The 13302-nt window shown below is 44.9% G+C and overlaps 1 protein-coding gene across 1 annotated transcript in view; it reads right to left on the bottom strand.

The window, feature by feature from the left end:
• Positions 1-12677: 12677 nt before the first annotated feature.
• Positions 12678-13302, bottom strand: part of LOC135882824 (vitellogenin-1-like) — a 44716-nt gene continuing 44091 nt past the window's right edge. The window contains exon 35 of the mRNA XM_065409851.1: positions 12678-12802. Within this exon, the coding sequence (XP_065265923.1) occupies positions 12678-12802 (125 nt within the window). The remainder of the gene's footprint in view (positions 12803-13302) is intronic.

The raw sequence follows: 13302 nt of genomic DNA on the forward strand, positions 1-13302 counted from the left end.
CTGCAGTCAAAAATCAAACACAATGTTAAGATTTGTAAGGAAGAGACGATGAATAATACAGGGAATATTATAAGGCCATTATATCAAGCAGTGCTGTGGTCTCATCTGGAATCCTGTCACCTCATCTCAGAACAGACATTGCTGAATTAGAGAAGATTCAGACATGAAAAGAAAAACTCTCCTAGGAAGAGAGATTGAAAAGCGTGGGATTGTTTACCTCAGAAAGGAGACAAATCAGAGGGAACATGATAAATGTATATACAATAATGAATAGTATAGAGAAGTTAGATTGGGAACTTTTGTTCTCATGGTCTCATAACACAAGAAGAGGGGGATATTTGATTATACTGAAAGGCATCAAATACAAAACCGATAAAAGGAAATACTTCTGCACACAACACATAACTGGACAGTGGAGCTCATTGTTACAGGAAATTGTTGAGGCCAGGAGGACAAAGAAAACATGAAAGCAATAGCAGCTACAATTGTAGAGTTCGTTCCTCACCATGAAAGGGAAGAGGGTGCAACCACAACAAAATATTGCATATTATTATTTCATGTTATGACCATAATAAAGGGTGAGGTGTACATATTTGCGAATGTGAGGTGATGCATGGGGGAAAAAGTACAAAAGTGGGAGAGAAGGATTGGAGAGGGACTGCTCAGTATCTCAAGTATTTGCCATCATCAATATGTTTTGAAATACGTTTGGTTCAGAAATAGATTCCAAAGGTCATAAATGTGTCTTCAAAGTGGAAGAGACTGAGGCTCAGAAACTCAAAAGTATGTAGGGGTGGCTCCAGTCAGTACTGCAGTGCCTAACCCCTAGGTAGACTGCTGCCAACTGGACTCCTCAACCTCCAGCTAGGCACATAGGGAAGGGTGGGTGCCCCAGAACGGCATTTTCAGAAACCAGCAAACTGACTGGAAGCCACCTAAGTTAGCAAGGAGTGAAATGCCACAGTAAGGGGTGGAAAGAGGAGGGGCTCAGGCACCTAACATGGGCCGCCTGGCTGACGGGCCAGAGATAGGTTCTCCCTCCATTTGGGATCCTCGGTTATGAACCCTGTCCTGGAGTTAAGCGGCTGACCTAGCTTAGTTCCTAGGTAGCCCATGCCCTCAGAGCTGAAACAGTGTCTATCTTTCGCTGTCTCCTGCTCGTGCGCGATACTGCTCTCATGCTCACCCTACATTTCCCTGTGTCCCTGCTGTCTTGTGTGCGTGCTGTGCTGCCCGTCTGCTGTGATGCAGTGCTGGAGCAGTGCAAGGACCAAAAAGTTCTGCTGTAAGGAATGTATTCCAGGGGCTTAGCCAGATTAGACTGCAAGGCTCCCTCATCCAACTGGGAATAATAGTGAAAAGACTTCACTCTGCACTGCTAGAAATGCTGCAGGCTGCGCAAATTGCAGACTATCATTGCAAAGACCTGAGGGGAGTCTGAAGGAGACTGTGGGACTATCACTTTTTAAGGAGCTGGTATGACCTACAGCAGGTTTGGACACTATGCCACTGAGACTGGTAAATCCTCCCAGAGGAAGAGTCCGAGGGGAGTATATGCATATAACTATATTTTACATTTGAAGTTATGATAGCCTCAAGTACTAAAACTTGGGGGAAACCCCACTGAAAGTGTTGTCTTAAAAGATTTCTTATTGCCAGTATTCATACTTGTTTCAAGGACTGCAAGTAACTATGATGTAGTCATATATAGATTTATTTAGTAAATGTTTTCCTTCCAAGATTTTGTGTCACTGACCTTCTATCAGAGATTTAACTCAGTATGATATTTGTGAGTATATGTATATATCAAAGTTCTGAAAAGACTTCACTCTGGTCTCTACTGCAGCAGAGAGAGAAACTACAATACAGGCAGAGGGAAGAAATACTATACCTGATTTAGCATGTTGCCTTCCCCAGACCTGTTACAGAAACACCCACAGGCTCCAGTCAGGACCCCACTGTTCAAACACAGCTATGTTTTTTGCCCCAAAGAGCTTACAATTTAATTAAAGGCAAGACACAACCTGGAGGAAGAACAAGGAATAATAAAATCATAAGGCCAATTGGGGAAGGAGCTAGTTTCCCATTACAACTGGCCTATAGACAGACTTTCTGCCTTTGGGTGTGTTTTCCCTTGATTACATTAGAGAGAATCACTGTATTCCAGAACAGTCTGTAGAGGTCCTGTGCTGTCAAAGTGTCTCTGCGTGTCTTAACCCCAACTTGGTTCCATAACAACGCCGCTCCAGTGGAGCCATTCTGCCATGGACTTGAAGCAGCATAAGCTTTGGTGTGGAATCTTAGGGGAGACGATGCACGGAGATTGTATGCTCCCGCCTTCCGACCACTCATCACCACCTGAGCATCTCTCGTCCCAATCCACTCCATGCTTGGGCAACGATCCAAGGAGTTTTGGCCCCATTGTGGCAGGGTGGAAAATGAATTCTGCAAAAACAATGTATAGCTCCCATGAAGGTAAACATTAAACCACAATGAAAACAATTTTAACATAATCCCAGGTAGAGAGGAAAGAGAAAGAGGGTGTGTATTTTTAAAAAATACGGGATCAGCTACTCAGCTGATGTGAATTGATGTAATTCCACTGAAATCATCAGCAAAGGATCTGGCCCCCAGCCTAGGTAAGGAACTGTTTATAATCATAAACTAAAGGAAAGAGTATTACAAGTGGATAGCACAGTCAGGACAGACAGAATAAGGCTATAAAATTCCAAAGGCTTTGTCAGACAAACATTTTAACACAAGTTTGAATTTAACTCTTAAAGTTTAATGAATGGCTTCTATTAGGAACTGCTGTAAGGTTTGAATGGCTTTTTGCATACTCTGTGTATAGGAGGGGCCATCTGTGCTTAGTTGCTGTCTGGTTGAAACCATTAAAAATTGGCATTCATTGTGTCTTGGTGAGTCAAGCAGGAGAATGTGCATTGGTAAACTAATGAAATTAAAATAGGTAAAAAAAATAGGTTTAAGGTAATAATGGTAAATGTTGTAATCCTGTCTATCTGTGAATACAATTTCTGCTTCTTACACTCCATCTAAAAGTAATGAAGGATATTGGGACAAATAAATATCCACTGTAAATTACAGTTAAGTGAACTGTTGGAAGAAGCAGACAAAAGTTATTTTAGGTGCATTCAGATGTTTGTAGGTACCCACAAAATAACCTTCCTATGCTGAGTCCAGGAAAGCCATATTTGCTGTTTTTGAACAGCTTTGGATTTTCTCGGTAAACTGTTCTCCCAGCCCTGCTAGTAATGTAATCAGCACTTATCCAGCAATAACAGGAGTGAGAGTGGCTTAGGCAATATCTTTAACCTCCAGAGACAATGGAAAATGGGTGTTTACAAAGGCTCAGTACTATAATGCACTTATACAAAGAGTATTTTGGGGGTTGAAACAAACTGGGCAGTAATTCACTTAAAACTTTCTGGAATGTTTACAAACGTATAAATAAACCAGGAGGAGGCTTTAAACCATTGTTAATAATCAAAAGAGTCAGTAGATGGCATGAGAGACTTGAAAATTCAATGTGAAAAGGCGTTCCCTTCTTCAACATTGTGCCCTGTCTCCTGTTTTAGCACCAAGCCCTCCACTGTGTGGATTCCCCTGGTCTCTTATTCATAAGTTGCACTTTAGTTACACATAGCACATTTGTTTTTTAGTTTACTTACTAACCACTTATTCAAACATTGAGTGAAATCCTGGACCCATTAAGGTAAATGGGAGTTTTGTCATTGACTACAATGGGGCTGCGATTTCACTCATTTTTTAAAGTTCTTATTATGAAGTGTAGGCATTTAATTTCCAGCAGCAACTTGATCTTAACTATTTCTTCCTCTCCTGTCATCCTGGATCCCTTGTCGCTGGCTGCAGTACAATATCATACTTTCTCAAAATGACACCCGTTGTCCTTTCAAACTAATGAATCAACAGGAACCTAATAAAAGCATCTGATTGGACCAAACTGTTTATCACCTTTGTTCAGGAATGAAAAGAATCTGTTCAGATCAACCTTTTCCCTCTTTCACTTTAATTTAATGATCTAAATAATTTAGACTCATTACAAATAGGTGAGTTTTAATCAAAACTGAACACAAGCAAATCAAACATTCTGTTTTGATTTCTCCAGATGTCTAGTTGTTTTAAAATGTGCTGAATCCTGAAAATACAAACCCTTTTCTTATCATTAAAATATACTGCATTTGGTAATGAGACCAATTGGAAAAATACCTTAATTTCTATCATCATGGACTAAATTGTGTAACATATACAAGAATAAATATTAATATCTAAGTATTATTAACTCCATGCAGGAGGTAGGTATTGTTATCCGCAGATGGAGAAAATGAGGCTGAAAGCTCACTAGACTTGCTGAAGGACACACTGCAAGTCAGTGTTAGAGCCAGGATTAGACCTCAGGACTTCACATACGCTCGGGCATATGTCATTCTTCCAGCCCTCATTTCATTACACAAATGCAAATGAAAATAAAACATACAGGGGTGAAAACCCCTCAGTGGTCTGGATGGGCCCCAAAATGTCAGTGGTATACTCGATACAGCTGCTGCACCCAAAAAAATCAGCGAACCGAGATTCAGGCTCCAAACACTTGCTAAACACACTATAACAGGTTCAAAAGTGAGGGAGCAAAGTACAAGGTTACAGCTTTTATATTTTCTGTTTGTTTATTACGGGTAAAGGGAATAGAACAAAAGTCAGTATATGATGAATAAAGCAGCAGAAAAGGCAGATGAACAAAGAAACTCATGAAGAAGCAGTTAGAAGAACTGTGTGAATAGCGAGGGCTGTCAGTCGACTAGAAGAAATCAGAGCTGGTGGCCTTGCTGCACTTACATGCCATGAAGAGCAATGGGGGTTCCTGCCCAAAACTGGGGTCCAGAGAAGTCCCTTTTTCTCCTACAGGGCATATAAGAGACCAAGCAGATGGTTCCCCAGATGATCCAGCAGAGATAGCAGTGATGGTGAGAGGTCTAGATGTGGAGGCTGAAGTGGAAAGGCTGCTTGTGAAGGAGAGGCGGAAGAAACTGGAGGCCAGGGATCAGGAAAGTGGAGGCAGAGCTGGAGCAATAGAAGCTTGCTGCCGAGAACAAACAGGCAGTTTAAACAGTCAAGTCATGCCCATGGGACCCAGGAGGAAGGACATAAGGGTGTGCCTGATCAGGGGCTAGCAAACAAGCAATGTGGGTACGATGGGTGCCATTGCTCTGCCTGTAGTCTTCAGCATTATGACCACTAAAGGTTTTTCTGGGCATTGGAATGTGGGACTTTTTGTTGTTGTGTTACTTTCTGTAATGAAGTAACGGGGTTAAACTCAGAGGTCTCAGGTAGACGCCTACGAGGGCCAGACTCAGTGGTTGAGGGGGCAAAATTGTTGTCTATCCTTGCCCGGGAAACTGAGTGAGGGGTGAGTGTGGCTGTGGCACAGGAAAAAGGTGCTGTGGTCCAGAATCTGCTAGGAGCAGTCTCTTCTTAGCATATGTGTAACGTGCCTTAGGATTCATCACCAAATTTGGTCCACTTGTTGGCTCATTAACTTCCTCAGCCCAGGCCGGGTACTGATGGGGAATGCGACATGAATGCTGAGCCATGGCCCCCCGCTAGGAGCAGTGAGACACTGCTACAGCTAGGAAATGCTGTGGGACAGGATCTGCCGGCAACCCAGAAACTAGGCACAGCATTAAAGCGATGTGGGTGACGCTGTGTGATAAAAGTGCTGACAAATTCATGCTATCTTGTGTAACGTCCCCTTTCCTCCCTGGATTACTGAGGAGCAGGCAACACTCGCTGGGTGCCTGATGTTGACAGTAAAGGAGATCCTAAGTATCCCAGTGGTGATGTTGGCTAGGTGGGAATCCTCTATCCACCCCTCTCCTGCAGTCCCTTTACTGTACTAGTAAAGGAAATTAATCTTGAGGGTGCCTGCACCTGGTTGGACCCTGTACACATGCAATGGCGTGCCTTGGGATCCTCAAGGAATAAACATGAGCTAATCTATGCAATGTGTCTAAATCAAAAGTACCAATTATATGCATCTAATATAAACTTAGTTTAGAGTTAACGCACCTTTACTTAACAACTTAAAAACCATGATATTACAGACTGAGATTAATTAAAATGTCACAACCAATTTAAATCAGCAAGGGGCAGTTCAATAAATTAATTAATGCAGTTTACAGTAGTAAGTGAAACTTATCTAACTTGCATTTACACTGGCACCATTTCCCCCACCTCTGTGTGTGCGCGTCTCTGAATTTCAGAGTTCTAAACGCTTGCGTGGGTGCATTTGAAGACATGAGCGTAGTTTGAGGAGGTGCAGGGAGGGCCTTGCCCCCCCAAACAGAGGTGAGGCATGCGGGGTCATGTGCCGCTCTACCCCCCCAGCTTTCTGTCAGTGCTGAACTGCCCTGCAGGGCTTGTTTTGCTCAGTCTTTGGGGGAGTGGGGGGTGGGGCAGACATGCCAAACCCATGAAAAAAACGCAGAAATTGGGCTTGTTTTTGGCTTAATTGGCTTGTGAGTTGCTTGTTGGCTAGTTTTTGGCTTGTAGCGTGTTGTAGCTTGTTGCTTATTTTTTTTGATCGGCTCCCGGCAAGCAGGGGTAAGGGGGGGGCAAGCAGAGGCAAGGAGCAAGCAAGGGCAAGAGGGGGGTGAGAGTCAGGGGTGCCCAGCAGGCCCACCACAGTCACAGACTGCATGCTGGGGGGGATCTAGTCACATAGAGCGTTGGGGTTCTTAGGGATTGGCTTGTTTTGGCCTTGTTTTGAAATTGGGATTAGCTTGATTTTTGGCTTATTGTGAAAGTCAGGGTGCTTATTTACCACGTGAAAGCTGGCTGCTGTGGTGGGGGGGCTATGTCCTTCCCACACGGTGCCTCTCCCCTCTGCTGGCAGGTCAAGCAGCGCAAGCCCTGCAGCCAGGCAGCCCGGCGGGGCGGGGAGCAGGACGGAGCAGCTGCTCTGGGTTGCTACCTCAGCAGTTGGCCGCCACCTCTTGGGTCCTAGTTCTACCTGTTTCTTGTACAACAAGTGCTCACAGGAGACAGGACAAAGGGGGGCAGGGTGGGGCTGGGGAAGAGACAGTGGAGAAGGGGGGGATAGGACTGGTGAAAGAAGGGGCTGGGAGAATGGATTAAGGTGCCCCCTCCCCACCTATTCCACTTGCAGTCCCCCCGTTCTGTCCCTTCCGCGTCCGGCCCACCCGCAGCCCCACCCCTTTCTGCCCCTTCCCCAGGCCTGCCCCTTTACTATCCAGGGTTCCCTCCATTCCACCCCCCACTGCAGCCCCCATCCCGTTTGCACCTTTCTCCCCCTCCCACCAGTGGCCCCCAGACTGGAGAAGCTCTGTCCCGGTTCCATGGCCTCAGGGCTGCAGCAGGGAGTGAGAGCTCCTCCAGTCCCACGGCTGCAGCAGGGGGGTCCGGGTGCTGGGTCTTCCCCTGCCACCCCTTGCACTTCTGCAGGGAACGAGGGTTGGAGTGTCGGGGCTTCACCTGCCCCACCTGCCTGTCTGCTCCCAGCACTTCTGCCGGAGAGTGGGTCAGGCATGGGGGCTTCCCCTGCCACCCTACCGAGTCTGCTGGGGAGAGGGTAGGGGGCTGGGTCTTTCCCCATCCCGCAGCTTCTGCTGGGGAGAGGGTAGGGGTGCTGGGGTTTCCCCTGCTGCCTGGGCTTCCCCTGCTGCCCGGGCTTCCCCTGCTGCCCCGCACCCGGGTTGTCCTGCCTGCCTGGTGCTTCTGGGAACTGGGGGCAGGTGCTGCTGCTGGGGCTTCCCCTGCTGCCCCATGCTGAGGTCAGGTGGGGGAGGGAGGGGGTGCTGGAGACTGCCCTGGTAGTCTGGCACTTCTGGGGACCGGGGGGAGGGAGCTGCCACTGGGGCTTTCCCTGCCGCCCCACAGTGGATTTACACTGCGGGGGGGGGGGGGGGGGGAGAGCCCATTTTCCCAGTTCCCACCACCAATTGGCCGGGGTCCCTGGGCATGGACACTGTGGGCCCAGTGGATAATCCACCACTGGGGTGGGGCCTTGGGGGGAAGAGGCAGCAGAAGGGCAGGGACTCAGGGGAGGGGAGGGGAGGTGCAGTGGAGGTGGGGCCTCAGGGGAAGGGACAGAGTGGCGGGGCAGGGCCATGGGTTTGGGTGTCGGTGGCCCACCACTTTTAGGGAGCTGCTGGAGCTCCTAGGCAGAAATGACTCTTAGGTCATGGCCAATGGCCAAAACACCAGTATCAAACTCATGGGGGAGACTGTGATAATCAGGGTGCAGATGTAATGCTGACAGACCCTGGTCATCGGAGGGCAGGAGAAAACCTGGGACCTCTGGAGCTTAGTGCATGAGTCTCTACTGCATGAGCTAAAAGCCATATGGCCCTTAGCTAAGGCTGTAGGGCAGACTCATTAATTTCTCTCTCTAAGTGGTCTCGGTGCCACTACAGAACACCACACCCAGGAGGTGTGTGGGTTACACAGACACCCCAAGGAGAGAAGAGAAGGGTTAACTTCCGCCACAATAAGAAGTTCAACCAATTGATTGCATATACTGTTATTTTACTGTAAGAGAATACCAAGTGAGATCTTTTATGAAAGCTTGTAATGCACTGAACTGAACATTCATTTTGAGATACGTTTATGGCTTATGGTTATGACTGTATGTATGTATAGCAAATTGTAACTGACCTCAGCACCACCTCACAACAGCATGGTGACGCAATCAGGTGGGGGTGGGCCACCTCTGAACCAGACAAGACTGCCTTCAAGCATCAAGCAAACGAAGACAGGCGAGCATTTTCTCCTCTCTGAATACATATAGTGACTGAAGAACACCCCCTCCCTCCCCGCCTCAAACCCTTTTAAAATGGAAGGGGTTTAAGTGAAACTGAGGGACAGGCTGTAGGCCGGAAGCTGTCCATGAAACACTGGCACACAGGCAGTATGCTGGGAAACAGTTCAAAGGCAACTTGTATTAGAAAAGGGATTTTATTTAATGTAGAAGTTAAAGCCTGAGGTTATGTCTGTGTTTATTTACTGGGTAACTCATATGTTTGCTCTCTCTTACTATTTCATCTTTGAATCTGTGGTTTTGCTATTAAATAAACCTTTTGTTTATTTTTACCCTAAGCAGGTCTCTGTGGTGCAAACTGTGTGGAGTGTGTGCACCAAAGAGACCTGATAATGTAGGGGGTGGGAGGTGAGGGGCTGGATTCAGACCTTTGGGCGTGCTGAACCAGAGGGGAAAAGTTAGAGTTTCTGGTATTTACGAACTCAAGAAAGATGGATTTGGGGAGACTTTGGCAGGGCTGTTGAGTCACCCTGCAAGGAGAAACTAGGCTGCTGGACATCAGAGTGACTTTGCGCTTGTGAACAGTTACTGGTGTTAGGGATCTGAGCTGCAGTTGCACAGTTACCCCCAGGCTGCAGGGCAGGTGGTGACAGATCCCCTTAGTAGGGTTGCCAATTTTGGTTGGACATATTCCTGGAGGATTTTTCACATGACATTATCTTTAATTAAAGACTAATCCTTAATTCCTGGAGACTCCAGGACAATCCTGGAGGCTTGGCAACCTTATCCCTTACTGGTCTGGGTGTGCTCCAAAACATCATAAGGGGCGTAACTGAAAGGCCATTTGCTTAGCTTGCTACAATACAGAACAAAACTTAAGCAATTCATAGCAGTTGAGAAGCAACAGTGAAGAAAGGTACAGTACATAAAAGCCTTGCCTGTTAAATATACATTTTAATACTCAGTAGATAATTGTAATGTTAGAGTTGCTTTATAACATAGGGCAGGACTGAATTCCAAATGAGCTTTAAATCCAAACTTCAGCCAGCCTCTGAAATAGGTCTGAAATATCGCTGCGGTATATTAGCACGTGGAGCATTGGCCTTTTGACACTTACAAATCTAATATTGCTCTTAATTCCTTTGGTAAGATGAGTTTGTTCTATCAGCCTTCCCCCCCCCACCCCCCAAATTCCAACTCGGAGCTTTATGAGCTTTCATTATATTTGGATTTCACAGCTGCAGCATCAGTGGCTTCGTTCTGTCTTTTAAAGATATTCAGCTGCCTCAGTATGGGGCCACTAATGAATGAGCACCATCACCTCCAGAACAACAGACAGAAATAAAAGCTGTGCCTTAAAAATGGAAATAATATGAGCTGTGGCTAACCTCTGTCCTGAATGGAACAGAGGGAAGCAGGCATGCACTCGTTTCACTAGCCACGGCTTCCCCATCTGGGCGAAGCTGCAGTCTGAGCAAAGCCTTATTTGAGAAAGTTTGAATGGTTGCCATCATGTGCACTTCCTTAGCAGAAATGAACATCTGCTCTATCATCATCTTGTGCTCCCAGCACATACACTCCCAGATATCACCTTTCCTTTCGTCAGCCGCTTGAATGCGGTGGAGCATTCTAGCTTACGGTCATTTAGAATGTGCCAGTACTGCTTCTGAATGTATCTACACATAGAATACTGTCCACTGATTTCAATGGCCTGGAAATAAAACAGCTACAGCATGGCAGCTGCAGCACTGAGCCACAAGAACGTGAAACAATGATATGTGTTGCCTGTCACAAACTGCTGAGCTAACGTCTGTCCTCAGATGCTTGGGGCCAACTCCCACTGAAGGCGGTGGGACTCATTTTAGTGCACCTGAGTGCAGAAGAAGGTTAACAAAAAAAGTTTAAATGAGCAGCATGGTCTTCCTTCCTGTTTCTGCGCTTCAAGCTCCCTTCTACTCATCACTAGCGGCCTGACCTTAAGTCAGGTGACTGGCCTGCAGTTGTTACTAGGGTTGAGCATTGAATACTCAAGGCTCCGCCCTCCATCACTGGGGATGAGCATTTATCGTTTCAGGCGGTACAGCATAGTGTGTCTAATTTGGTAAATTTTATTTAAGCGGGTGCTATACACAGGGAAATGCATTTTTACTGTCTTCTCTTTGTTGCACTTGTACATCTGAGGCTGCCACCCCCGAGACAGGAACATAACACTCTCTGCATTTGCCGTGATTTATGGCATTACTGTGTTGCCATTATGTAATACACTGGCTTAGTATATGTGATTGAGTTTCCTCTCTTGAGGTTGGTTCCACGGATTATAAAAACACCCTGTGTCTTACTTCCAGGGGAAGGAGTTCTCTTTTAGCTGACATAACAGGGGCTTATATTTTTTTCATACTGCAGGTACCAGCTTGATCGGTGCTGATTACTGTGGTATCTATATGTAGAGGGCATGGTCTATTAAAAGTAGAATTAATTCATAATGGTAAAGAGTATTTGATTTTTATCATAGTGCCTTTTGAGCATTAAAGCTCCTGTTAACATTTCTCTTCACTATCTTTGTTTTATTTGAACTGGTTTACTGGAGGAAAGTTGCCCTTTCATAAACAGGTGGCTTAAGAGGCAAGAAGATTTGGAATTAGAGACAGCGGCCCAGTAGTGAGTGCATTAAAGTCAGGGCAAAGCTTCCACAAATGATAGTGGGAAGTGGCCCAGGCCCAATGGAGGAGCTGACAGTAGCTCAGCCTGTACTTTGTCATTTTAATGGGAGGAGGAGTGTAAGATGCTTCATCTCCCCTTTTGCAGTGTAACTCTTCTGAGGAACTAGCAAGTAACATGGATTTGGATTGAGGCAGAGGTTCTTCAAGGAAGGATAGGGAACATCTTGTGAACACTGTATTACAAATAAAAATGTAGCAGGAGAACTGATGTTATTGTTCCTAGACTGAATGGAGTTGATGGGAAAATTGAGGATCAACATTAAATAGTTGTCTGAACAAATTCTTCGGTTACTACTACCCACATGCCAGACAGAATCTGGCCCTTACTGTTGGACTTTATTTTAGATATGTAATGTATGGATATTGTTGTCATTTGTATCATATTTTTCTGTCATTCTTTTGGTAATTTTACTCAGTGTTTTACTAATAGTTTCCTAAAGTTTTTATAAGCATGAATTTCATGGATGTACAATAGAAAATGATCAACAAAAAAAGTTCCTTTTTACTCTGGTAGCCTATGAACTAACATCACACCCTTTTAAATTTAAATCAAAATGGGGACTGTGTCACACACATTGGCTCTCTGAAAAGCTACTGTGGGAGCCTAGCAGTTCAAGTCATTCTTTTGTACTGTATACTAAGGCTAATGCTCTTGCTGGGAGTGAAATATTTTTTTACAGAACAGTTTTGAAGCACAGGATTTTCCTTTTTATTAGAAAACATAAATGAAAACAAGTGTGTACTTTATCTTTAGTATGCTAAATTATGAAATCCTTTATATAATAGAATGTTAGAGATAGCCATAATCGTGTTTTCCTCTCATCACCCAGTGAACATAATTTTAAGAGAGGACCAGTGTAATTATATTCCAGATAAAAGGATCCAGAATATTATACTTGGCTTGATTGCTTTGTTGATAAGAAGGAGGGGGAAAAAAGAGATCTGGATACTTATTTAATGAACAGCATATTTATTAAGCAGCGCGTATTGTACATAATGCATTTGACTTTGTACGTAATGCATTAGGCTTACCTATTTTTAAAGCATTTTTTTTTAATATTTTACTGCAGCTATTGCATTCCCCCTGCAGCTGTCCAGCTATTCAATCATTTGGGTGAGTACGTCTATAGCACATTGCTAAAGCATTAAGATGAACTACAATCGTCAGTGCAGGAACAGTCAATGTCAGCATCCACAGACTCCACGATGTCCTCGGCTGCATATTTCCTGTCACTGCTCCTATGCCAGTCAGACAGGCTCACAGCAGAATCTGTCAGAAGAGCAAAGCCACATTAACTAACATCAAGCAAATTAACACTTGACAACATTCCAAGGCAATATTATTTTGATGGTTGCCAACTCTTTCACCAGACAAAGAATATGGGTCCAATCCTGCCTCTACCATTGACCTCTGACTGACCTATTGACTCGGAGCAGGATTTTCATCTGTGGTGTAATTACTATAATACTTCCCTAAAACAAAATGAATTGAATTTCATGATGCACAAATATAGAAAGCAGGGGCTTGTAGAAGTGCTGGATGTGACCGCCCTTTAAATAAGAACACTCCGTAGAAAAGCACATCAGCCATCTCTTTTCATGTTATCACTGCCTATGAGGGTGGAGTGGGTGGGTGGGTATTTCATCTCTCTGTTTAAGTTCATTCTGAAGGATAAGCCCTTTGGAGGATTTTCAGAGGTTCATAAACTTCTAATTAAAGTTTTCCATATATTCTCAAAACTGGCAGTGCAATGTCAGTTTCAGTATTAA

Source organism: Emys orbicularis, chromosome 8, assembly GCF_028017835.1.
Source record: "Emys orbicularis isolate rEmyOrb1 chromosome 8, rEmyOrb1.hap1, whole genome shotgun sequence".
NCBI lineage: Eukaryota > Metazoa > Chordata > Testudines > Emydidae > Emys > Emys orbicularis.